We start from the raw sequence: 27,608 nt of genomic DNA, 5'->3' as shown, positions 1-27,608 counted from the left end.
TGCTGCAAGTGGCATTATTTTGTTCTTTTTCATGGCTTAATAGTATATATACCACATCTTCCTAATCCAATCATCCATCAATGGACCTTTGGGTTGTTTCCATGTCTTGGCTGTTGCGAATGCTATCTGTAGAAAACCCTAAGGACTCCATACAAAAACTACTCGAACTGATCAACAAATTCAGCAAAGCAGTAGGTTATAATATTAGCATTCAGAAATCAGTCACATTTCTGTATACTTACAATGAAATATTAGAAAAGGAATACAAAAATACAATACCTTTTAAAATCGCACCCCAAAACATCAAATACCTGGGAATAAACCTGACCAAGGAGGTAAAATACTTATATACTGAGAACTATAAAATATTAGTCAAGGAAATTAAAGAAGATGTAAAGAAATGGAAAGCTATTCCATGCTCCTGGGTTGGAAAAATTAATGTTGTAAAAATGGCCATACTACCCAAAGCAATCTACAGATGCAATGCAATCCCTGTCAAATTATCCATGACATTTTTCACAGAACTAGAACAAACAATCCAAAAATTTATATGGAACCACAAAAGACCCAGAATTGCCAAAGTAATCCTGAGGAACAAATCCAAGCAGGAGGCATCTCTCTCCCAGACTTCAGGCAATATTACAGAGCCACAGTGATCAAGACAGTGTGGGTACTGGTACCAAAAGAGACATACAGACCAATGGAACAGAACAGAGGACCCAAAAATAAACACAGACACCTATGGTCAATTAATCTTTGACAAAGGAGGCAAGAACATAAAATGGGGAAAAGACAGTCTTTTCAGCAAGTATTGCTGGGAAACCTGGACAGCCACATGCAAATCAATAAAACTAGAACACACCCTCCCACCACACATGAAAATAAACCCAAAATGGCTTGAAGACTTAAATATAAGACAAGACACCATCAAACTCCTGGAAGAGAACATAGGCAAAACATTCCCTGACATCAACTGTAAAAATGTTTTCTTAGGTCATTACCCCAAGGAAACAGAAATAAAAACAAAAATTAAACCGAAGGGACCTAATCAAACTGACAAGCTGGAGTTCCCGTCGTGGCGCAGTGGTTAACGAATCCGACTAGGAACCATGAGGTTGCGCGTTCGGTCCCTGCCCTTGCTCAGTGGGTTAATGATCTGGCGTTGCCGTGAGCTGTGGTGTAGGTTGCAGACGCGGCTCGGATCCCGCGTTGCTGTGGCTCTGGCGTAGGCCGGTGGCTACAGCTCCGATTCGACCCCTAGCCTGGGAACCTCCATATGCCGTGGAAGCGGCTCAAGAGATAGCAACAACTACAACAACAAAAAGACAAAAAAAAAAAAGGACAAAAAGACCAAAAAAAAAAAAAAAAAAAAAAACTGACAAGCTATAGCACAGCAAAGGAAACCAAAAGGAAAACAAAAAGACAACTTACAGAATGGGATAAAATAGTGTCAAATGATGCTACTGACAAGGGCTTAATCTCTAAAATATACAAACAACTTATACAAGTCAACAGCAAAAAAGCCAACAACCCAATGGAAATAGACATTTCGCCAAAGAAGATATACAGAAGGCCAACAAGCACATGAAAAAATGCTCAGCACTGATTATTAGAGAAATGCAAATCAAAACTACCATGAGATACCATCTCACACCAATCAGAGTGGTCATCATTAATAAGTCCACAAATAACAAATGCTGGAGAGGGTGTGGAGAAAAGGGAACCCTCCTGCACTGTTGGTGGGAATGTAAGCTGGTACAACCACTAGGGAGAACAGTATGCAGGTACCTTAGAAAACTCTACATAAAACTACCATATGACCCAGCAATCCCACTCTTGGGCATCTATCCAGACAAAACTTTCCTTAAAAAAGACACATGCACCCGCATGTTCATTGCAGCACTATTCACAATAGCCAAGATATGGACTTCTAAAACACATCTGTAAATAATGGTTCTTGAACTCTTTAGATGAGCCACTGGTTATTTTATGTCAGTCAAGTTATGGTAACAGTGTCATTTTTTTAATTACTTTTTTTACCCCCATGCTTGGACCACAAGAAATCATGAAGTACATGTTAAAATTCCTCTTAAAGCATGTAAGTTAACATTTATTTTTCTTATTGTTATGATAGTCCTAAGTGAAAATCCTTAAAAATATATTAAAATTAGTAACTTGAAAGGATAATATATATAAAGAGACTTAAAAATAATACACTTCATGGGGAATATAGGCATATTTCCATATGTAAATTTAGAGACGAACACATTAGATTATGTAACAAATCAATTTTATCACCTGATATCTCAAAAACAAATTCAGCCGTGGAGTTCCATGGCTGGTGTTCCATTTGTTCAGTTTTCTATTACATAAGAATGCATTGTTCAATACAACTTGACTAAGACCCATTTATTTTTTCTTTATCTAGTTCCCTCTGTTATACATATGGTAAATGATTTGAGGACCAATATACTTTCCTATCTCAACCTTCTTTTTTTTTTTTTGTCTTTTGTCTTTTTAGGGCCACACCCATGGCATATGGCGGTTCCCAGACTAGGGGTCTAATTGGAGCTGTACCTGCCAGCCTATGCCACAGCCATAGCAATGCCAGATCCGAGCTGTGCTTGTGACCGACACCACAGGTCGTGGCAATGCTGGATCCTTAACCCACTGAGTGAAGCCAGAGATTGAACCCGCATCCTCATGGATCTTAGGTTGGTTAACCACTGAGCCATGTCAGGAACTCCAACATCTAAAGTTTCTTAATGCCGTTTTTTTGGTGCCTCAGAAGACTTCTCTAGATTTGTTCAAGTCAGAATCTTCTTTTTACCAGCTTACTCAAGGCTCCCTTTACTTGCTTGTTCCTCAAAGTATAGATGAGTGGATTTAATACAGGAGTGACCACACTGTACATAATGGCAATGATCCTGTCCTGGTCCATGGAGCCACCTGAGGTAGTACAGATATATGTGAAAACAACAGGAGCAAAGAAAAGAAAAACTACCATGAAGTGGGAGGCACAAGTGGACAGTGCTTTATGAAGCATGCTGCAAGAATGGGTCTTGAAGGAAAGATGGGTGATAATGTAGCCATAGGAGAGAAGTGTTAGAAAGAATGGACCCATGGCAATGGTCCCTGTGACAGTGTTGAGCAGCCACTGGTTAAGCTCAATGGCAATAGTCCCCGTGACAATGCTGAGCAGCCACTGGTTAAGCTCAATGTTTCCACAGGCCAGCTTGAGCAAAGGCTTAATATCACAGAAGAAGTGATGGATGTAGTTGGAACCACAGAAGTGTAAGCGAGAGGTCATTACGGAGTGCAGAAGGGCATGGAAAAAACCAATGGCCCAGACAGTGACAGCCATTTGAGCACAGACCTGAGGATTCATGATAAGAGTGTAACGAAGTGGTTTGCAGATAGCCACGAAGTGGTCAAAAGCCATCACGGCCAACAACAGGCCCTCTGTGCTGCCCAGGAAGTGGAAGAAGTGAAGCTGGCTTATGCATCCCCAGAAAGAAATTGCTTTGTGTGAGGAGAGGAAGTTCCCCAGCATCTTTGGCAGCGTCACTGTGGAGTAGCAGATATCTAGACAGGACAGGTTTCCCAGGAAGAAATACATAGGAGAATGGAGTCTTGGCTCAGAGATGACAACCATCAGGATGGCTCCATTCCCAGCCACAATGACCAAGTAAATTGCGAGGAAAAGCACGAAGAGCAAAGGCTGCAGTTCTTGGATGTCTGTCACTCCGAGGAGAAGAAATTCAGTGACTGATGTTTGATTGGGCATCACTTAAAAGCAAAGACAAAAGAGTATATGGAATGCTATCTCTGCTGGAAATTAGAGTCCTCCAGCTGAGGATTTTCCCTCCTGGACAACAACATTTTGAGGGCGAGCATTGTTGTTGTAAATAGTCCCAGCACAAAGGTTTTACAGGATGTGGACCGTTAGCTTATAAACTGCAAAGGTTATGTGTTGGTTATGAGCTGTTACTCACCTACCTGTTTTTCTTCATTAGATTTATCATAGTATTTTTGTTTCTCCCAGGGATTCAGAGCCTGTTGCCATCCTACCACCTGATGTGACTGCGAACTTGTACTTTCTGATACAAGTTGCCTTTTCTTATCCCAAGTCAGCTGTAAGAGAGGGTAAATTTTAAACTACTCCACTACACCGCTATCTCTTGACCTAGTAGGTATCCATCTGAAGGGTTTTTACTTAAGAAGAGACAAGTTGAGAAAAATAAAGCTGTAAGAAAATTCGAATAGATATGCAGACATTAGTGTGCTTCCTATAAAAAGGGAATGATTCAAAATTTGGGAAATCTCTGAAAGGAGAAGAAAAATGTTTAATGTGACTAGAATAAAAATATGAATTAGGGAACATTACTAGGGATCCCATGGGATTCTAGGCTATATAGATAACTAGAGAAAAATTTGAGAAACTAGTTAAATTTTAATCCACTTCTATAAAAGTCTGGCTTCAAGGAATTCAGAGTAGCTTTCTTTGATAGCCACTTATATTTTGTATATTTAAAAAATTTATTACTCCTGTTTAACGTATAAATGCTTAAGATACATATTTTGTTCTCTGACCCACAAAACAATATTGTATCAATAATCACTTGGGGAAAAAATTTCCTACCCTTTAAAGAAAATAGCAATCACATTTCCTGTACTAAATGATTTACTTCACTGAAGTGTGAACATTGTGAGATTACATATTTGGAGAATATATAGAGAAATGGCAATAAAAATGTAGGCAGTAAAGCATTTTCCTAATTCATAAACACAATGAGGAGTCCATCCTAAGATAGAAAAGCAGCTCTAAATGCTGGGCATTTAGCTTCAATACTAGGAAGATGACAGAGAATAGGAGTAACTTCTCAGCTTGTCTCCTGTTTTCATTCTCATACCTGATTTGAGTGTTCAAATTCACAGCTATGAAATCTTTTCAGGTTTATACTCGTGAAAAATAAAGGGAAAAATATTTGTAAAGTAAATAGTAGAAAAATATTTGAGGTGATAGCTTGTATTGGGTTTGCAGCATAAGCTCATCATCTTACCAAGCTATTTCTTTCTCAAATTCTGCCTGTCTTTTATAGTCCACAGATCTCTAGACATGGAAAGCCTGAGAGAGCTTGTCCCCTGGGTTTGAGAGCATTATTGTAAGAATAAACAAGATCCCTTCCTATATCTGCTGTATTAAGAGAATATTCCTTGGGGAATATTTCTTGAGTTCCATTTTGCTTTCATTGTTCCTATGTTTTTTCCCTAACATATTTCTTTCTTAATTTCAGACCATAGACAGTACAATTCTCACCAGCCTCATGTTTTCTTAGTTAAAATACCTTTCATTTCCTGCCATTGGATTGAAAGGATGCACTTTTTTTTTTTTTTTTTTTTTTTTTTTTGTCTTTTTAGGGCCGCACCCGTGGCATATGGATGTTCCCAGGCTAGGGGTCTAATTGGAGCTGTTGCCGCTGGCCTAAGCCACAGCCACAGCAATGCCAGATTCAAGCCACATCTGCAAACTACACCACAGCTCACGGCAATGCCGCATCCTTAACCCACTGAGCGAGGCCAGTGATGGAACCCACAACCTCATGGTTCCTAGTTGGATTCATTTTTGCTGCACCACAATGGGAACTCTGGATACGTTTTGCTTTTTAAATTTTTATTAAGATTTTTATTTTTTCTATTATACTTGATGTACAATGTTCTATCAATTTCTGCTGTACAGCAAAGTGACCCAGTCATACATATATACATATGTATATACGTACACATTCTTTATCACATTATCCTCCATCATGTTCCATCACAAGTGACTAGATATATTTCCATGTGCTATACAGCAGGATCCCGTTGCTTATCCACTCCAATTGCAATCGTTTATATCTACTAACCCCAAACTTTCAGTCCATCCTACTCCCTCCCCCTGCCCCCTTGGCAACCACAAGTCTGTTTCCCAAGTCCATGAGGTTTTTTTTTTTTTCTGTAAGATAGGTTCTTTGTGCTGTATATTAGATTCCAGATATAAGTGATATCATATGGAATTTGTCTTTGTCTTTCTGACTTACTTCACTTAGTATGAGAGGCTCTAGTTCCATCCATGTTTCTGCAAATGGCATTATTTTGTTCTTTTTTTATGGCTGAATAGTATTCCATTGTATATATTACTGCATCTTCTTAATCCATTCATTGGTTGATTTGTGTGTTGTTTCCATGTCTTTGCTTTTGTGAATAGTGCTGCAATGAACATAGGGGGTGCATGTATCTTTTTCAATGAAAGTTTTGTCCAGATATATACCCAGGATTGCTGGATCCTATGGTAGTTCTAAATTTAGTTTTCTGAGGTACCACCTTACTGTTTTCGTAGTGGTAGTACCAGTTTACATTCCCACCAACTGTGAAGGAGGGTACCCTCTTCTCCACACCCTTTCCAACATTTTTATTTGTTGACTCGTTAATGATTGACATTCTGGCCAGTGTCAGGTAGTACCTCATAGTTATTTTTTTTTCTAAGTTTTAGCAGAGTTTTTTCCATTTTTATTATTGTTATTTAAAAATTTTTTTTTAAATTTTTGGTCTTTTTTTTGCCATTTCTTGGGCCACTCCCATGGCATATGGAGGTTCCCAGGCTAGGGGTCAAATCGGAGCTGTAGTCGCTGGTCTATGCCACAGCCACAGCAACATGGGATCCGAGCCATGTCTGTGACCTACACCACGGCTCATGGCAAGGTGGGGTCCCCAACCCACTGAGTAAGGGCAGGGATCGAACCTGCAACCTCATGGTTCCTAGTCGGATTCGTTAACCACTGCGCCACGACGGAAACTCCCTAATTTTTTCCATTTTTAAAAATGATTTTTATTTTTTTCATTATAGTTGATTTACCATGTTCTGTCAATTTCTACTATACAGCAACGTGACCCAGTCAAACACATATATACATATAAATTCTTTTTTCTCACATTATCCTCCATCATGTTCCATCACAAGTGACTAGATATAGTTCCCTGTGCTAAGCAGCAGGATCTCATTGCTTATCCAACAAAATGAAATAGTTTGCATCTATTAACCCAAAACTCTCAGTCCATCCTGCTCCCTGCCCCTCCCTCTTGGCAACCACAAGACTGTTCTCCATGTCCACCTTAGTTTCTTTTCTGTGGAAAGGTTTATTTATGCCATATATTAGATTCCAGATATAAGTGATATCATAGGGTATTTTTCTTTTTCTAACTTCACTTAGGATGAAAGTCTCTAGTTCCATCCATGTTGCTGCTAATGGCATTCTTTTGTTCTTTTTTTTTTGGCTGAATAGTATTCCATTGTGTATATATACCACATCTTCTTAATCCATTCCTCTGTCTATGGCCATTTAAGTTGTTTCCATGTCTTGGCTATTGTGAATAGTGCTGCAGTGAACATAGAGGTGATGTAACTTTTTCAAGGAAAGTTTTGTCGATATACGCCCAAGAGTGGGATTGCTGGGTCATATGGTAATTCTGTATTTGCTTTCCTGAGGTACCTCCATACTGTTTCCCATAGTGGTTGTACCAGTTTACATTGCCACCAACAGTGCAGGAGGGTTCCCTTTTCTCCACACCCTCTCCAGCATTTGTTATTTGTGGACTTATTAATGATGGCCATTTCTGACTGGTGTGAGGTGGTACCTCATAGTAATTTTTATTTGCATTTCTCTGTTAATTAGTGATGTTTAGCATTGTTTCATATTCTTATTGGCCATCTGTATATCTTCTTTGGACAAATGTCTATTCAGGTCTTTTGCCCATTTTTCTATTGGGTTGTTGGCTTTTTTGCTGTTGACTTGTATAAGTTGTTTGTATATTTTAGAGATTAAGCCCTTGTCAGTTGCATCATTTGACACTATTTTCCCCCATTCTGTAAGTTGTCTTTTTGTTTTCTTTTTGGTTTCCTTTGCTGTGCTATAGCTTGTCAGTTTGATTAGGTCCCTTCGGTTTAATTTTTGTTTTTATTTCTGTTTCCTTGGGGTAATGACCTAAGAAAACATTTTTACAGTTGATGTCAGGGAATGTTTTGCCTATGTTCTCTTCCAGGAGTTTGATGGTGTCTTGTCTTATATTTAAGTCTTCAAGCCATTTTGGGTTTATTTTCATGTGTGGTGGGAGGGTGTGTTCTAGTTTTATTGATTTGCATGTGGCTGTCCAGGTTTCCCAGCAATACTTGCTGAAAAGACTGTCTTTTCCCCATTTTATGTTCTTGCCTCCTTTGTCAAAGATTAATTGACCATAGGTGTCTGTGTTTATTTTTGGGTCCTCTGTTCTGTTCCATTGGTCTGTATGTCTCTTTTGGTACCAGTACCCACACTGTCTTGATCACTGTGGCTCTGTAATATTGCCTGAAGTCTGGGAGAGAGATGCCTCCTGCTTGGATTTGTTCCTCAGGATTACTTTGGCAATTCTGGGTCTTTTGTGGTTCCATATAAATTTTTGGATTGTTTGTTCTAGTTCTGTGAAAAATGTCATGGATAATTTGACAGGGATTGCATTGCATCTGTAGATTGCTTTGGGTAGTATGGCCATTTTTACAACATTAATTTTTCCAACCCAGGAGCATGGAATAGCTTTCCATTTCTTTACATCTTCTTTAATTTCCTTGACTAATATTTTATAGTTCTCAGTATATAAGTATTTTACCTCCTTGGTCAGGTTTATTCCCAGGTATTTGATGTTTTGGGGTGCGATTTTAAAAGGTATTGTATTTTTGTATTCCTTTTCTAATATTTCATTGTAAGTATACAGAAATGTGACTGATTTCTGAATGCTAATATTATAACCTACTGCTTTGCTGAATTTGTTGATCAGTTCGAGTAGTTTTTGTATGGAGTCCTTAGGGTTTTCTATATTTAGTATCATGTCATCTGCATACAATGACAATTTTACTCCTTTTCTTCCAATTTGGATACCTTTTATTTCATTTTTTTGGTCTGATTGCTGTGGCTAGGACTTCCGGTACTATGTGGAATAAAAGTGGTGAGAGTGGGCGTCCTTGTCTTGTTCCAGATTTTCGCAGGATGTCTTTCAGCTTTTCTCCATTGAGTATTATATTTGCTGTGGGTTTGTCATAAATGGCTTTTATTATGTTAAAGGTATGTTCCCTCTATAGCCGCTTTTTTTAATCATGTATCGATGTTAGACCTTGTAAATTGCTTTTTCTACATCTATTGAGATGATCACGTGGTTTTTTTACTTTTTTTGTTAAAGTGGTATATGACATTGATTGAGTTGGGTATGATGAACCATCCTTGTGAACCTGAGGTGAATCCCACTTGGTTGTGGTGTATGATCTTTTTTATATGTTGTTGGATTCAGTTGGCTATAAATTTTGTTGAGAATTTTTATGTCTATATTCATCAAAGCTATTGGCTTATAGTTTTCTTTTTTGGTGGTATCTTTGTCTGGTTTTGGTATTGGAATAAAAGTGGTGTCATTTGGGAGTGTTCCTTCTTCTTCAACCTCTTGAAAAAGTTTAAGGAGGATGGGTATCAGTTCCTCTTTGAATGTTTGGTAGAATTCTCTTGTGAAGCCATCTGGTCCTGGACTTTAATTTGTAGGGAGTTTTTTTTTTTTTTTTTTTTTTTTTGTCTGTTGTCTTTTTGTCTGTTGTTGTTGTTGTTGCTGTTGTTGCTATTTCTTGGGCTGCTCCCGCGGCATATGGAGGTTCCCAGGCTAGGGGTTGAATCAGAGCTGTAGCCACCGGCCTACGCCAGAGCCACAGCAACACGGGATCTGAGCCGCATCTGCGACCTACACCACAGCTCACGGCAACGCCGGATCATTAACCCACTGAGCAAGGGCAGGGACCGAACCCGCGACCTCATGGTTCCTAGTCGGATTCGTTAACCACTGCGCCATGACGGGAACTCCGGGAGTGTTTTTATGACATATTCAATTTCATATCTAGTGATTGGTCTGTTCAGTTGATCTATTTCTTCTTGACTCAGTTTTGAGAGGCTGTAATTCTCTAGAAGGTTATCCATTTTTTTAGGTTGTCAAATTTGTTGGCATACTATTGTAATCTCTTATTTTTTTTTGTATTTCTGCAGTGTACATTGTGATTTCTCCTTTTTCATTTCTTATTTTGTTTATTTCTGTTCTTTCGCTCCTCTTCGTGAGTCTGGCCAGTCGTTTGTCAGTTTTGTTTACCTTTTCAAAGAACCAGCTCTTCGTTGTATTGATTTATTTTTGTATTGTTTTTTGAATCTCTATTTTACTGATTTCCTCTGTAATTTTTATGATTTCCTTCCTTCTGCTGACTTTGCATTTTGTTTGTTCTTCTTTTTCTAGTTGTTTTAGGTGGTATGTTATATTGTCAATTTGAGATTTTTATTCTTTTCTGAGGAAGGCCTGTATCACTATTAACTTCCCTCTAGGCACTTCTTTTCTGAAATCTCAGATTTCGAATGGTCGTGTTTTGATTATCATTTGTCAATTGTGGTCAGAGAAGTTACTTGAAATAATTTCTGTACTCTTAAATTTGTTGAGGTTAGTTTTGTGCCCCTTATGTGATTGATCCTTGAAAATGTTCCATGTGCACCTGAGAAGAATGTATATCCTGATTTTTTTGGATATGGTGTCCTGAAAATGTCAGTGAAGTCTAGCTTTTCTATTGTGTCTATTGTGTGGAAGTGGCAGCAGCAGTGTGTGTTCCCGCAGGAGTGGGAGCAGCAACAGGTGGTGCTTGGTTGCAGTGCCCTCTTTTTTTCCGAATTTTGAGGTGACTGGGTCCTCAGGTGGAGCCTGTTCACAGACCCCTAGTTGTGGTGGACCACACCCCCCCTCTGGTTTCTGAGATGAATGCTGTGGTTTTTTCCCCTCCACCCCCCAGTAGATCACAGAAGAGACACCACATGGCACTTAACACCCCCACCCTACTGCCCTTAGCCCACACAAGAGGTGCCTGGCCACCCATAGCCCGCACAAAAGACACCTGGTCTCCTGTAGCCCAAGCAAGTGGTGCCTCGCCAACTGTAGCCTGCGCTAGAGGCACCCTGCCCTCTGAGACTCTGTATGTGCTCAGGGAAAGATATTCCTATGGTGGTCTGCCCCTCCTGCTCTCGCCCTCCCAACAATGGCAGCTTGCTTCTCCTATGGGCCCAGACCTCCTCCGAGGTTTCCTCAGCTATGGCGTTCTGCTCCCTGGCCCATGGTGCAATGCTCCCTAGGCCCTCAGGCTGTCTCCACACAGCCAACCCTAGTCCTCTCCTAGGAATTGAACTCAGGAGTGTGAATCTCAGCGCCCAGCCCCTGCTCAAGCATCTCAGTCTGTGGTGTCTGGTGGCAGTGGTGCAGATTGTCTGTGTGGCTCACATCTACTTTGTCCTCGGTCTAGTTGCTGTGCTTTTCTCGGCAACTTTGAGGTCCCTCCATCCTGGCAAATCTCCCCGTCAATTAGGTGGCTTCCAGGGTGTGGATTCCTTTCTTCTTTCACAGCTCCCTCTCAGGAGTGCCAGTTCCATCCTGATTCCTTTTCTCTCCTTCCCCCCACCTCTTTTTCTTTTGTTCTACCCAGTTATGTGAAGGGTTTCTTGCCCTTTTTGAAGGTTTAAGACCAGCATTCAGTAGATGTTCTGTGCAGATCATTCTGCATGTCAATTTTTTTTGATGTGTTCATGGGAAAAAGTGAGCATCACATCTTATTTCTCCACCATCTTGATCCTTATCCCCTCCAAGCTTTCTAATTAATTATAAATGTTATGTACTTTGTCCATCTTTCTATTGAAGTTCATATTTGTGGCTTTGCATAAGTTCATTATATATTCATCCTATTAATAATCTCTTATGATAGAATATGCTATGAATATAATACAAATAAAAAACAATTATTGTGTGCCGATTGTATAAATTATTGTTCTGAGTTCTTTACATGTATTAGTTTATTACTTCTTTCAAACAACCAGTGAAGGAAGTACTAAAACCATTCCTATATACCTCAAGAAAAGTGAGGCTCAGAGAATTTAAGTAAAATTTGCTTATTTTATTTTTTTATGGCTGCATCTGTGGCATTTGTAAGTTCTTGGGCTAGGCTTCCAGTTGGAGCTGCTGGCCTATGCCACAGCCATGGCAAACCTGGACCTGAGCCGCATCTGCCCGCTACATTGCAGCTGTGGCAACGCTGGATCCTTAACCCACTGAGCAAGGCCAGGGACCGAACCTGCATCCTCATGAACACTATGTCAGGTTCCTAACCTGCTGAGCCACAGCAGGTAACTCTTGTCTGCCTTTTTTCAATCAGTTTGGAGCTTTTGGATGTTGAGTTTTATGAGTTCTTTGTCTATTCTGGAAATTTACTCCTTATCAAATATCTTCTCTTATTCAATAGGCTGTCTTCTATTTTGTTGATGATTTCTTTCACTGTATGAAAGTTTTTCAGTTTGATGTAGTCCCACTTGTTTTGTTTTGTTTTTTTTTTTTGCTTTTGTTGCCTTTGCCAGAGGTGAAAACATCCAAAAAAATATTGTTAAGATCAATTCAAAGAGTGTATTGTTTATGTTTTCTGCTAAGTGTTTCATGGTTTTGGGTCTTACATTAAGTTTAACCCATTTTGAATTTATTTTCATAGATAGTGTGAGGAAGCAGTCCAGCTTGGTCTTTTGCATGTAGGTGTCCAGTTTCCCAGCACCGATTCATGAAGGTATATTTTTGCCTCCTTTGTTACAGATTAATTGACGACATGAGTGAGGGTTTATTTCTGGGCTCTCTATTCTGTTTCATTGATCTATACACCTGGTTTCATGCCACTATCATATTACTTTGACCATAGCTTTGTAGTATAGCTTTGTGCTATTGCTTGAAATCAGGGAGAGTAATTTGTCCAGCTTTGTTCTTCTTTCTCGAGATTGCTTTGACTATTTGGTGTCTTTTGTAATTATACACAAATCTTAGGATTATTGGTTGTAGTTCTGTGAAAAAGGCCATTGGTATTTTGATAGAGATTCCATTGAATCTGTAGATTGCTGGTAATCTCCTTGAGCAATTGGGCTTGGTGTCAGGGTCTAGTTTTGTGATAGGCTACATCCTGAGCTATGAGGTGGTCAGGGTCTAGTTTTGTGATAGGCTACATCCTGAGCTATGAGGTGGTGGAGGGGAGGAGAGTGTTCCCCTGACTGAGAAATAGTAGAATATGGCTACTGGCTTGGTTCTCTTTCCAGTGTGATGCTGTAGGATGGTCTCTGTGATGCCTTATCCTGGGTTCTCTGGTCATGCTTCCTATACTGATCCATAGGTGAGGGTATGAATTAGCTTCTCTGCCCTGGCAGGGTCTGCACATTTTGTTGTTTGTGTCCTGGATGAGGCAATGCTGTGTACTGATTTCCCTGACTAAATGGGGCCACTGGCTTGCTCTGTAGATGGGGAATGCCATGGGTTGTGTTCTTCGTTCAAATCCACTCTAAGCAGGGCTGCTATATGGGCTGTGAAGCTTCCCCATAGTCTAGCTAGGTTCCCTGGTTGGGAAAGCTGAAGGGTCCATTAGATAATGGATGTGGCTACCAATCTGTCTCCCTGCCTATGTGGAGGGGGAGAACCAGCTCCAAGGCTAGCAGGACTCTTCATGGACATGACTCAAGCTGACCCAAATCCCAAGTTCCCTTACTGATCAGAGTCAGTGGATTTACTGTATAAACAATCAGCTATGCCTTCCAGGCATTCCAGAAGAGCATTAGTGGGCTATGCAGCTGTGTAGGTGTTCTGACCAGGCTTTCTAGTCAGGTGGTGCTGGCAGCTCTATTCAGCTGTGCGCTGGGCTATGACTTGGCTCAATGCTTAGGTGGCAGAGGCAACATCCCAGGCTGCAGCCCTGGAAAGGCTCTACACTTGAGGGCCCCCAGTAGGCAGACCTGTGCCCTGACCACGTTCCTGGTCAGACTGTGCCACCTTCTTTTCTCTGAAAATGAGCAAAACTGCTAGCTGGGATTATGATTTGGGTGGTACAGGCAGCACTCTGCTTCCAAGATGCAAATGCTAGTTGTTGGAAGCCCCTTCCTCTTCTCCATCACATTCCCATTCCCAGCAGTCAAGCTCTGTAGAGCCCTCTTGCCGTCCCTATGGGGTAAGCCTGAAGTGGGGGTCCCCATGCAGTGATCCGCAATGTTGGGGAGCATGGGATGTCCACCTTGGTCTTTCTTTTCCCTACTGGAGAAACCATAGGCTCAAGGGAGACCTCTCAGTGTGGTGCTGCACTGACCTGGAGGAAAGGCAGTGCAGGCAGCAGGGAGCTCCTCCTCCTCCCCTTCTAATGCCATTTGTCCTGGTCTCTGTGGTGCAGGGGGCTGCTTTGGCCTCATCTCTGTGTTCTGTCATTTTCTCAGTGATGCCTTATCTATGAACAGTTGCTAGTTATTCTTCTTGGGATGGGGAGTGAAGCTGGGAATTATCTATGTTTTCTTCTTGGTGATATCACTCTTCTAGTGTAATTTTAAATAATTTTATCTTTTACCTTTTATATTAAAGTTAAGGTGATTTAATCACCACCATTACAGTATTAGAGTGTTCTGCATTTGACTATTGTTATTTTTCCTACTAGTATCTACTATTTATTGGGCAACTTGCAACGATCTGTGCAACACATCATACACATTATCTGAATTGTTTTTCAAGGTAGGTGTTGCATCCATGTCTTACATACAAAAGTTCCTGAAAAAATAAGCACTTGCCCCTGATTACACTGATAGGCAGAAGGTAAACCATAATTTGATTCTAATCTGTCCTTGGCCAGCTCAAAAGCAAGGAAAATACGTAACAGTTTTAAGTTATGTGAAATAAGAGATAAAACTCTTTATTTACAGAAAACAATGTGTAATAGAAATTTGAATGCCTCTATAAAGATCTATTAGAAATAATAAGTAAATTTTGGGGATGAATGTATATTAAGTCAATATTCAAAAATAAATTGAATTTCTATATAGCGACCACAAAAATTAGACAATTAAATTTTAAAATTCCATGTTATAGTAACATTAGAATTATAGAAATAAATCAAATCAAAGATGTATAAACCACTACTCCAAATTTAGTTATCATTTCTGATAGGGTTTTTAAGAACCTAGATCAATTTAAAAGTTTCTTGGTAATAAATTGGAAAATGCCTCCTTTTAAAGAAGACGGTTCAGTTTTTATCTTTTGCTTTTTACTGGTTTCTATTATGTAATTAAAGAAGAATTTATGTACCATACTGAGATGAGCAATAGCAATGAGCCAGCGGACTTATAAGGAGAGTTTTAAAAATCCTCTGATAAGTCCAGTGGGGTAAGAAGACAGTTCAGTTTGATTTATGGATTCAATGTAATTCAGTCAACATCTTAGTAGATATTTTTTTTCAAATTAAAAACCTGATTCTAAAACATATGGATAAGCAAAAGATCTGGAGCAAATAACAAAATCTGGAAGAACAGAGTTAGAAAACTTACACTATCCAATATAAAATACTACTATATAGCTACAGTAATTAATGGAGCTTGATAGAATAAGCATAAACACAGGGATCAACTGAATAGATGAAAGAACCTCACACACATATAATTTCTAAATTTATTACAAAGGCACCAACTGCAATTTTTTGAGAGAAGTTTATTTCCAATTAATCTGGATATCGATGAGTGAAATGACCAATGACACTTTTTTTATTCCATTGCAATGTTTATTTTCCAATGGATTATAGAACTAAATATGAAAGGTAAAACAGTAAAGCTTCTGGGATATAAGATTGGTTTGTTTTATTTTTATTGTTAATTTTTGTCTTTATATTTCAACAGTTTTATTTTTATAATTTTTATTATGATTGATTTACAGTGTTCTGTCAATTTCTTTTGTATATCAAAGTGACCCGGTCAGTCATACATAAAGTCACTTTTTGTGTTTTAAAACTTTTAAAATTTCCATTTTTATTATTCCACAGTTTCAGGATGGTATAACTACTTTTCCATCCATTTTATATACACTGACCAATTTTTGTTGTGCTTCTCAATCCTGAAGATCTATATTTTTAAGAATTCTGGGGAATTGGCTTCAATGTTGTTTCACTGGATGTTGCCTATTATGCATTCTCTTAATACATGGACACTAATCTTTCTGTAACTATTATTAGACAAATAGTGAACTTTTCCCTCTGTATCTTTGTGACTCCTAAGTCTTCTTCATTAACCAAAAAGTATTTTCCTTTTTTCCTCATTTTCTGGGAAATTCTTGGATCTGTCAGTGAGTGCATTTTTTCTGTCTTTTCTTGAATTTTATCTGCTGCTTGTACTATCCATCAAGTTTTAATTTTTGGTCACTATATATTGTATTTATATCAAGTTTTTGCTATTTTTCAAATGTGACTTTTTAAAACATTATTTTAATTGTGTTTTTATTTCTTCTTGTATTCATTCTCTGATTCACTGACTATTGTTCTACTTAAGCTTCTCACTCACATAAAACAATTGATATAGACTTTTCCATGGTGACCATTGTGTATTACCAATTGAAGCCCTGAAAGATGACTAGAACAGCAGTTGGACCCTTGAATAGCCAGAGAATATTGAACCAGGTGGTTATTCTGCATGCTTAAATACTATATAATATTCCAAACTTGATTGTAACTCAGGGAAAAAAAAGAATTTTCCTTTACCTTGACAGAAACGAACCAGGAAGGAAAATCAATTTGGAGACTTTAGAATGAAAGAAATTCACATTTTCATCAGACTTGACATTGTGGATTAAGATTTAAATCTATTGCACATACCAGTGTAATTTTTGTCTAACTCCATGTCAATGTTATTGTTACTCAAAGATAGTCCATTCCTATGGCTTTCCTCATAAAGACTTCTATTAGAGCTTTAATTTCTTTTTTTTTTTTTTTGTCTTTTTGCTATTTCTTGGGCCGCTCCCACGGCATATGGAGTTTCCCAGGCTAGGGGTCTAATCGGAGCTGTAGCCTCCGGCCGATACCAGAGCCACAGCAACTCGGGATCCGAGCCGCATCTGCAACCTACACCACAGCTCACGGCAATGCCGGATCGTTAACCCACTGAGCAAAGGCAGGGATCGAACCCGCAACCTCATGGATCCTAGTCGGATTCGTTAACCACTGCGCCACGACGTGAACTCCAGAGCTTTAATTTCTTGATTGACTCTGTTATGTTTTTCCAGTAGATTGTGATTTGTCTCAATCACAAATCACAAATCCTTGAGGAAGGGATAGACATGACTCAGCAAAAGAGGTAGGCTTTTCTTCTTTTAACAACCTTTTGTAGAGCTGCCTTCATGGCTTTGTTTCTCAGGCTGTAGATCATCGGATTAAGTGTGGGAGGCAGAACAGTATAAAAAAGAGTAAGCAAAAAGTCTAATGCAGTTGGAGAGTCAGAATGTGGCTTCAGAAACTCAAAGACACCAGTAGAGAGAAACAGTGTGACCACAGCTAGATGGGGGAGGCAAGTGGCAAAGGCCTTGGCTCTCCCCTCGGCAGATGGCATCCTCAGCACAGTAGAGAATATGCGTGTGTAGGAGAAGCCAATGGAGAGGAAGCAAAGAAATGCCACCAAGGACACAAAGCCCGTGACCCCAAGCTCACTGACATACTCATCAGAACAGGCGAGTTTTAGGAGCTGGGGAACCTCACAGAAGAACTGGTGGATGACGTTGGCACCACAGAAGTGGATGGAGAAAGTAGCAGATGTGTGCATAACTCCAGAGACGACCCCACTGATCCAGACGGCTAGGATTCCGTGAATACAGGTGTTGACATTCATGATGATTTCATAGCGCAGGGGAAGGCAGATGGCCACGTAGCGATCGTAGGACATCACTGTGAGCATGGCCAGCTCAGCAGATGCACAGAGAGTGAAAGCCAGACATTGCAGTATGCATTCCCAGAGGGAAATACTGCTAGTATGCCTGAAAGAGTTACAAATGGACCTTGGTACCATCACAGAAATATAGCATATATCTAAGAAGGAAAGATGTTTGAGGAAGAAATACATAGGGGAGTAGAGACTGTCATCCATGGAAGTTGCAGCGATAATGAGTGTGTTGCCAGTTAAAGCCACTAAGTATAAGACTAAGAACAGAGAGGCCCATAAGACTTCTAGCTCAGGCTTGGCAGAAAATCCCATGAGGAGAAACCCACTCACTGTAGTGAAATTGGCCATGTTCCTTCTCAGTTTCCAAGAAGGATGCTGACTGCAAGACAAAATTGAAACCAATAGAAATGAAGTTTTTTTTTAATTATCAATATAATCCACTTACTCAGGGATGTTAAGGCAGGAAGGCAGGATCACTATTATATCACTGTAAATGCTATGTAGCTTTGTATACTAATAATTATATTGAACAATTTTAAGTACTCTGATTTAAGCATAGGAATTAGGTAAAGTAGATTGTGAATTTTAATGTCATGCATTTCAGGCAAAGGAACAAAAATATATTATTTTATTTTTAGGAAATACAGTGCATCAAAATTTTATGTACATTAAAATTTCACTCAGTTCAAACACACAAACTCATATTTATAAATTTTTGAGGTGACTTTTTTTCTCATTAGTTTTTTTTTAATGAATTTTGTTTTTCCATCATAGCTGGTTTACAGTGTTTTGTAAGTTTTCTACTGTACAGCAAGGTGACCCAGTCACACATACATGTATATATTCTTTTTCTCACATTATCATGCTCCATCATAAGTGACTAGATATAGTTATTATATCTATTTCTAGCATCAAAATACCCACTGTTTCAATGCAATTTTATAAGTATGTGTCATATATGAGAGAAAAAATTCCCAATGCTTTTTTCTAAGAATTCCTTGAAAAAATAAATAATTCCAAAAATAAAAAGCACATTTTAATTGACATTATCTTATTTGCATTATGATATATAGAGATGATCATTACCTTTAACATAAAATATTAAATAAATTAATTTGAAAATTTTGAAATTCCTTGTAGGATATGGCGAAAGGCCAGCGACTTCCTGGTATAATTTTTGAAAGGAAATAAAAGGTTGATAAACACCTAAAAATTATTTAATCCTTTATTCTTAATTAAAAAATTATAGTAACAATAAGATAAAATTATCAGTGATTCAGAAATAGTGATAGAAAAGAGTCACTTTTCTTTAGTGAAATTACAAAGCTCTTGTAACTTTCTAATTTGAGTGTTGATCCAGAATTTTAATTACTTTTACTTCTTTGATCTCAACTGAGTACTTTTTCTCTGCAACTTAACTCTCTTTTAACAAATGAGGCGTTCAGATCCTCATGTCTTTGTCTTATTTCAAAGTGGATATTAGTGCTTTTAATACATAACAAAAAGTGTATATGAATAATTTAATAATTTGTATCATATATTTCTGATCATGGAATATTTTTTGTATTTCTCTCAAAATATGGAACATGGCTTAATTGTTACTGAATTTTTCTTATATTTCATTGACATCAGAATTTCTCCCTAAGTAATAGAAGAGACTTGAAACCTGGATGACTGGTTGTGACAAGAAGCATATTCTCACAATCTTTGTGGCCTTACAGTCTTTCTCTCTGGGGTCTGTACTGGTCCTTGTTTTGTGAAAATGGAAAATATGGTTGTTTTGCTGCCACTGCAATATTTTGTTACTCAGTTTTTTCATTTTTCTGTACTGTTGGAATACTCTATCTCTGATATAGGTAGGATCTCACATCTCTTCTAAGTCACCGTTAGGGTCAATAAATAACAGGAATAGAAGGATATCAAGTGGTATCATTCCGTGGTTCATTTATCCCAGATTTCTTTGCTAGTTGCAAAAAGGAAGGAATTGCTGAGAAAATGGGAATTACACTGCACAAAATGTTTATGAAACAAACAATTTAAATCTCTCTGCTGAATTTGCAATTTTCATTTAAAAAATCCACATTAAAATGCTTTTTAATTTTGGCATTTATGAAATAAATGGCAATGACTGGTTTTATCCCACCCACTCAAACCCTGTTATTCACTGACTTTCTGTTATTCAGTATAATCATCCATTTTAGACACCACAGAAACTCACCAGAGCAAATCCAGGAACTTCCTTTCTAAACTTGGGGAAAATTAATCATTTACTACTTAGCCAAAGGTAATTCATCCACTTTCAGTGAAACATTTTCTGTGGAGAGGAAAAATAAGGATTTCCATTCTCATGATGCTCATCTATATAGCTCCCGTGTCATGAGTGGAGAGATCCTCAAATGCTGTGGGTATTTGAGGCTCCTTGAAAAATACCCTGGGACCCAAACTTGCAATTATATAGAATTTTCCTGTGGAGTATTTTTCTGTTGATTTGATTTAATGATCACACCTAGTTATCTGGAACTTCTGTTTATTTGTGTTCATTGGATTAAATTATTGAAACACATTGCAATTTGTGGCTCATATTTGTTGGGAAAACCCAACATTAAGGGTTAAATCGATTTTTCAGTTTCTTCATTGCAATGTAAATACCTATTCAGGGAAATCATGTTCCCTCTGTGTATCACTGCCAATTCAAAGTAATTGTCAGTAATCTATTGTTATTTATCCTTTTCTCAACTCTTTTATTAATTTTTATTAGAATGTTATTTCCATGAAACAGTGACTTACTCTGTTTCCATGAAACAGTTCATCTCTGTGTTACAAATGCTGTCTGGCGCTCTGCCTTATCCATAGCAGATCCTGTTAATTACCTGTGAAAATGAATTTAATTAATCTCTAACATATTTTTTCCTCTGGTGACACATAGACAGGAATTTTTTTCTCTCCTAAGAATTTAAGTAATATAAGAACTTTAGTGATCAAATAATCTCAGCAGGAATTTTGAACTCTTACACGGTACGTCCAGGATGGAACACTTAGTGAGCATCTTCTGGTTGTCCATCATTGCATAACAGAGTGACTTAAAAAATTATTATTTTTCTCTAGTATGTGTGGATGAGCAGTTTCTGCTTGAGCTCTCTTATTCAGTTTCAGACAGATTTCAACAGTTGTTATAGACACCTGAAAATTCAATTTAGATGGGAGTCCGAAATGATTTGCTCACATTGCTGAGCAATTAATCATCATCACATTGATGAGCTGTCAAGCATTGGGCAATTGATGTTGGCTCTTGGCTGAAAACTCAACAGGGCAACTGCAGCATCTGCATGTAATCTCTCCTTATGATTTGGCTTCTCACAACACGACAGTTAGGTTATTAGAATTTGTTTACCTCTTCTTATGCTAGTAACTGAGAGCTTTTTAATTAATGTGGCTTCATCTAGTTGTACTGTTTTTCATTTTTTGCTTATTTTTTGGCTGCACCCTTGGCATGTGGAAATTCCTAGGCCAGGGATAGAACCCACGCTGCAGTTGTAACCTGTGCCACGACTGCAACAGCGACAGTTCCTTAACTCACTACACCACATGGGAACTTCCAGTTGTTCTGTTATTTAGACCAAGTCCAATCATTAAAATTCTTCTGCAAAATTATCTATTTATGAACATTTATTCTTCAGTATAAATTTTAGAATCAGGTTGTTTAATTCCTCACAAAATTCCCCTGAAATTTCTTTAAAGTATGTTGAATTCATTTTTGTGCATGTGCAAATTACAAGTTTATAATGTTTAATTATCTCATCTATACATGTGTTGTATTTTTATTTTTATTCAGATTTAATTAAAATCTATGGATAGAATTTTTAAATTTTTGCAAATTTTGGAGTTCCCGTCATGGCTCAGCGGAAACGAATCTGAGTAGCATCCATGAGGATTCAGGTTCAATCCCTGCCTTGCTCAGTGGGTTAGGGATCCGGCATTGCTTTGAGCTGTGTTACAGGTTTTGGACGCGGCTGTGATCCCCTGTTGCTATGGCTATGGTGGAAGCCGGCAGTTACAGCTCCAATTAGACCCCTAGCCTGGGAACCTCCATAGGCTGCAGTGAAGCCCTAAAAGAAAGAAAGAAGGAAAGAGAGAGAGGGAGAGAGAAAGAAAGAAAGAAAAAAAAATTTTTTTGCAAATTTTGTTCATTTTCAAAAGTGAAATTTGTTTCTATTTTCATTGTAGCTTATATCTGATTAAACTTTCTAAATAATTCTTACTGCTGTAGATGAATAATTGGTTTGTATATGTCTGTCTTGTATCAGGCAGCATTACTTAAGATTAGAATTGTTTCCTTCTTTGCCTTGTGCCGTCTATGCATTTTGACAAATGTATATAGTCATGTATCCACTATTACTGTACTGTGCAGAATATTTTACTGCTCTAAAAATTCCCTGTGCATGGCCTCTTTATCTCTCCCTCTCCTCAAACCTCTGGCAACCGCTGATCTTTTTACTGGCTTCAGTTTTTCCTTTTCCAGAATGCCATATTCTTGGAGTCATATAGTATGTAGCCTTTTCAAGATTCGCTTTGTTCACTTAAGGATATGCCCTTAAGATGACTTTGTGTCTTTTTGTAGCTTGATACAGGTATATTTTTGTAAACTGTCCATTGTATGGATGTGCTGGTTTACCCATTCACCTATTAAAAGATAACTTGTTTCCTTCCAAGTTTGGGCAGGTATAAACATCCATGTACACGTTTTTGTATAAACAGAAGTTTTCAACTCATTTGGGTAAATCTACAGGATTTTAAAAATATCAATAATAATGTACTCTTCATTGAATAGGATTTTTGCCTCTTCCTTTCCTCTTCTTTTATTTACTATTTAGTTTCTTGTTTAATTACATTGGTTGAGACCTTCAGTTATAGTAGCAGAGATGTGATAGTGGAAAACCTTTGTTTTTCTTTCACATCTTGAAGGGATGTTTCTAAAGTTCTTCATAGCACGTGACATTGGCTGTAGTTCTGATAGACAACATTTTAGTAAGTTTCATAGCTATAATTTATTAAATTTAGTTGTGTTCCTTATATTTCTAGTGTCCTGAGAGTTATCATAAAATAAGTGAAATTTATCATCATTTTCATCCATCTGTTATTATACTCTTGTAAATTTTGTGGTTTAGAATTCCGTGGCAGAGTCGAGCAAGAGATAAATAACATTGGCAGGATGTTTTGATTACTCAGGCTACAACAGAATTGCACAGAAACAAAGATAAAAGCATAGTAGATATTAGAAAACTTCAGAAAAAATACAACATGAATAAATACTATGAGATAAATAGTAGTTAGATTAGTCATCGTCCAAGATCCATCTGATGTCCTCGAGTGATCTTTGTCATTAGATATTTAAAGGGGACATTCATCTTGGCTATTCCTCTCAGAATATGTTACTGGTTTTAGTTTAATATCCCAGCCAGATGGACACATTCAATGGTGTCCACTTGGTCTTCTTGAATATGATAGCTCATTTCCTACTGACCAAGGACACGCTGAAGGAGCTTCTAGGTAGTTCAATCCCAATTTTATGCCTAATTGCTGGGGGATGACCATTGAAGGTGTCTGCAGTACCAGGAGATACACTGTAAGTTGGGACTTAACCTGATTCCATTTATTACCTGATCTCCCTATGCCCACTCTAACATGTTGATGCCAACTCAGACCAAGTGTCTAATAGTCCTTGAAATATTTTGGTATTTTCATTTTCTCAGTATACAGTTAAATCCAGCAGAAATGGAGATAGTTCCGTTTGGGGAGAAATAGGGGTATCTTTTCAGTTAATGTTTGCCATGGTGTTGCAGGCCACTTCTCCAGGGCCATGATTACGTTTTCAGGCAAGAAGGTTAAGAAACAGAGTAGGTAATCCTGACTTTTTACTGGGGAAGAACATCAGTGTCCTGCTTCTCCACTCTTGCCTTTTAACTGTAGAGTTTAAGCAGTATCCCTGTTGACTGCTCCCTAAATTTGCCCCCAGAGATACCATACTCTCTTAACCGTGTCCACAACTCTGTAAGTCAGGGCTTCTTGGCTGCCTTGAAAATTTTATGAAAATTTTAAGTGTCTTGATTCTGGTGGTTCAGTTCTACCATCTGTCCTCTATTGTTTAAGATGCCCCTTTTCTCCATCAGTGTTAATGGACCAGCTCTGTAATTTTCTCTCCAACCATTATCCCCATTCTACAGGGGAGAGTCACCACTGAACTTCTTGGTAATTCTGATACTCCTCTACCAGAACATTCCTGCTGATCTTGGTGAGTGCTATATCTCCTCTATGGTCTCTCGTGGAACATAAGATTCTAGTGTATTTTCTCACCTTACATGATATGTCCACTCCACTTTCCCGAATCTCTCTTATCCTTCTCGTACCATCTGCCACAACAACTCAGGCATTTTCCACACTGATATCATGGAACACTGCCTTGTTTAAGCTTCTCAGGGCCACATTCCTTGGGTCCTTGCCTAAGAATCCAGTGTCCCCGAAGGAAGAGATTCTAACATAAAATCCAATTTTATGTTCAGTCTCTTTCCTAAGCACTCTCAAAATTAAGATCCACGGTTATTCTTGCTAGAATGTGCTAGCTGATACATGCATTTTTTTTTTAGTTTCTTTTTTTATTTTTTTATTTTTTATTTTCCCACTGTACAGCAAGGGGATCAAGTTATCCTTACATGTATACATTACAATTACATTTTTTCCCCCACCCTTTCTTCTGTTGCAACATGAGTATCTAGACAAAGTTCTCAATGCTATTCAGCAGGATCTCCTTGTAAATCTATTTGAAGTTGTGTCTGATAATCCCAAGCTCCCGATCCCTCCCACTCCCTCCCCCTCCCATCAGGCAGCCACAAGTCTTTTCTCCAAGTCCATGATTTTCTTTTCTGAGGAGATGTTCATTTGTGCTGGATGTTAGATTCCAGTTATAAGTGATATCATATGGTATTTGTCTTTGTCTTTCTGGCTCATTTCGGTCAGTATGAGATTCTCTAGTTCCATCCATGTTGCTGCAAATGGCATGATGTCATTCTTTTTTATGGCTGAGTAGTATTCCATTGTGTATAGATACCACATCTTCCGAATCCAATCATCTGTTGATGGGCATTTGGGTTGTTTCCATGTCCTAGCTATTGTGAATAGTGCTGCAATGAATATGCGGGTGCATGATACATGCAACTTTGATCTTAATCTGTCTCTTCCCTTAGCAGCCTTGGGAAATCCCAAGTCAGTTTATGCAGATCTTTAACTCTCATAATTGATCTGGAATTCAAGAAAGGCATACACGGTTGTCTACTATAATATGAAACACAGAAAGGACATCTATTGTACCTACGTATCTTTTTTTTGTAGTTTTAAAAAATACTCTTTTATTTAGTTATTAGACAAGGTATAGTTATCTTTTTTTGACATTATCTGTGAGATTTTTTTCTTTATTTACTTTCTTGTTTCATGTCATTGTTTCTTAACTGCTTTACCAGGGTCTTTGTATACAATTACTGTCACATGGGGATAAGCATAAATTAGAATTCAAGACTCCAAACATCTTTGTTCTTTTTTCTTCCTCTGTGAACAATAACCTTTAGCGAGTCATTTACCTAGTTTTATTTCTTTCTACGTTACTGAAAAATGACAGTAATAATTTAGTTTGTTGAAATAAGGGTAGAATAGGAAAACAAAACAAAAAAGTAGAAAAAATTTTGTAAGTCAATGCTCTCCATGACATGAAGCTGAGAATAAAAATAAACCACAAATAGGATAAAAGATATTCTTGGATTTTTTAAAAAGCTGCCTCCACTTTTAGTAATATTTCACCATAATCCTTGACAGTTTTGGCTGTTTGACTTGTAAAAAATCTGTGAAAATAATGGTTCCAGAACTTTTTAGATGAATCACTGGTTATTTTATTTCTGTTAATTTATGATTACAATGTCATTTTCTTTTTTTTTTTTTTTTTTTTTTTTGTCTTTTGTTGTCGTTGTTGTTGTTGTTGTTGCTATTTCTTGGGCCGCTCCCGCGGCATATGGAGGTTCCCAGGCTAGGGGTTGAATCGGAGCTGTAGACACCGGCCTACGCCAGAGCCACAGCAACGCGGGATCCGAGCCGCGGCTGCAACCTACACCACAGCTCACGGCAACGCCGGATCGTTAACCCACTGAGCAAGCACAGGGACCGAACCCGCAACCTCATGGTTCCTAGTCGGATTCGTTAACCACTGCGCCACGACGGGAACTCCGTCATTTTCTTTAATTACTTTTTTTGGTACCTGCCTGCTTAGATAACAAGAAATCATGAAGTATGTCTTAAAAAATTCTCCTTAAAGCACGTATGTTAACATTTATTTCTCTAATTGAGTAATTATGGTCTTAAATGAAAATCCTTAAAAACATAAAAGCTTGCTGATTTTATTTATCATACTGAAATTGCTAACTTGGAGGGATCGTACAGATAATCAGACCTAAAAACTATCCATCTATACACTTCATGGATAAAATAAGCATATTTGTATATATAAATTCAGAGGTGAGCACATTAGAATATATAACAAGTCAATTTTGTCACATCATAGGTCAAAACTAAATTTAGCATTGGAGTTTGACGGGTAGTGTTCCATGTGCTCAAGTTTCCTTTTTCCTACCTAAGAACACATTGTTTTATACAAGTCAACTAGACTTTCCCATTTATTTTTTATTTATACAGTTTCCTCTGTTATGTATATGGTAAATAATTGAGAAGCAGGTTATTTTCACATCTCAACTTACTCATTGCCTGTCTATTTATACTCAGAATAGTTCTCTAGATTCCTTCAATTCAGAGCCTCCTTCTGATCACCCTCTTCAAAGCTGCCTTTACTTGCTTGTTCCTCAAAGTATAGATGAGTGGATTTAATACAGGAGTGACCACACTGTACATAATGGCAATGATCCTGTCCTGGTCCATGGAGCTACCTGAGGTAGGACGAATATACGTGAAAACAACGGGAGCAAAGAAAAGAACAACTACCATGAAGTGGGAGGCACAAGTGGACAGTGCTTTATGAAGCATGCTGCAAGAATGGGTCTTGAAGGAAAGATGGGTGATAATGTAGCCATAGGAGAGAAGTGTTAAAAAGAATGGGCCCATGGCAATAGTCCCTGTAACAGTGTTGAGCAGCCACTGGTTAAGCTCAATGTTCCCACAGGCCAGCTTGAGCAAAGGCTTAATATCACAGAGGAAGTGATGGATATGGTTGGAACCACAGAAGTGTAAGTGAGAGGTCATTATGGAGTGCATCAGGGCATGGAAAAAACCAATGATCCAGACAGTGACAGCCATTTGAGCACAGACCTGAGGATTCATGATAAGAGTGTAACGAAGTGGTTTGCAGATAGCCACGAAGCGGTCAAAAGCCATCACGGCCAACAACAGGGCCTCTGTGCTGCCCAGGAAGTGGAAGAAGTGAAGCTGGCTTATGCATCCCCAGAAAGAAATTGCTTTGTGTGAGGAGAGGAAGTTCTTCAGCATCTTTGGCAGTGTCACTGTGGAGAAGCAGATATCTAGACAGGACAGGTTTCCCAGGAGGAAATACATAGGAGAATGGAGTCTTGGCTCAGAGATGACAACCATCAGGATGGCTCCATTCCCAGCCACGATGACCAAGTAAATTGCGAGGAAAAGCACGAAGAGCAAAGGCTGCAGTTCTTGGATGTCTGTCACTCCGAGGAGAAGAAATTCAGTGACTGATGTTTGATTGGGCATCACTTAAAAGCAAAGACAAAA

General features: G+C 38.4%; 3 protein-coding genes across 3 annotated transcripts; all 3 read right to left on the bottom strand.

Moving 5' to 3' along the window:
• Positions 1-2,812: 2,812 nt before the first annotated feature.
• On the bottom strand, positions 2,813-3,808 carry LOC110258123 (olfactory receptor 12D2-like). The gene has a single exon (XM_021081281.2). The coding sequence runs from the start codon at positions 3,785-3,787 to the stop codon at positions 2,813-2,815; it is 975 nt and encodes a 324-aa protein (XP_020936940.2). The 5' UTR covers positions 3,788-3,808.
• A 13,420-nt stretch (positions 3,809-17,228) lies between these two features.
• Positions 17,229-18,167, bottom strand: LOC146401438 (olfactory receptor 14J1-like). Its single transcript, XM_084970521.1, has one exon. The coding sequence runs from the start codon at positions 18,165-18,167 to the stop codon at positions 17,229-17,231; it is 939 nt and encodes a 312-aa protein (XP_084826647.1).
• Positions 18,168-26,660: 8,493 nt separating this feature from the next.
• On the bottom strand, positions 26,661-27,608 carry LOC146401437 (olfactory receptor 12D1-like). Its single transcript, XM_084970387.1, has one exon. The coding sequence runs from the start codon at positions 27,585-27,587 to the stop codon at positions 26,661-26,663; it is 927 nt and encodes a 308-aa protein (XP_084826513.1). The 5' UTR covers positions 27,588-27,608.

The sequence above is a fragment of the Sus scrofa genome, chromosome 7 (genome assembly GCF_054392235.1).
Source record: "Sus scrofa isolate SSC_HxYL_T2T_F1_AM1 chromosome 7, Sscrofa_HxYL_maternal_Yorkshire_Landrace_v2.0, whole genome shotgun sequence".
NCBI classification, from domain to species: domain Eukaryota; kingdom Metazoa; phylum Chordata; class Mammalia; order Artiodactyla; family Suidae; genus Sus; species Sus scrofa.
This window is presented reverse-complemented; position numbering and strand designations above follow the sequence as displayed.

Bases quoted from the DNA above. Each gene is read 5' to 3' on its own strand.
- LOC110258123 (XM_021081281.2), bottom strand. From the start codon at position 3,787: ATGCCCAATCAAACATCAGTCACTGAATTTCTTCTCCTCGGAGTGACA.
- LOC146401438 (XM_084970521.1), bottom strand. From the start codon at position 18,167: ATGGCCAATTTCACTACAGTGAGTGGGTTTCTCCTCATGGGATTTTCT.
- LOC146401437 (XM_084970387.1), bottom strand. From the start codon at position 27,587: ATGCCCAATCAAACATCAGTCACTGAATTTCTTCTCCTCGGAGTGACA.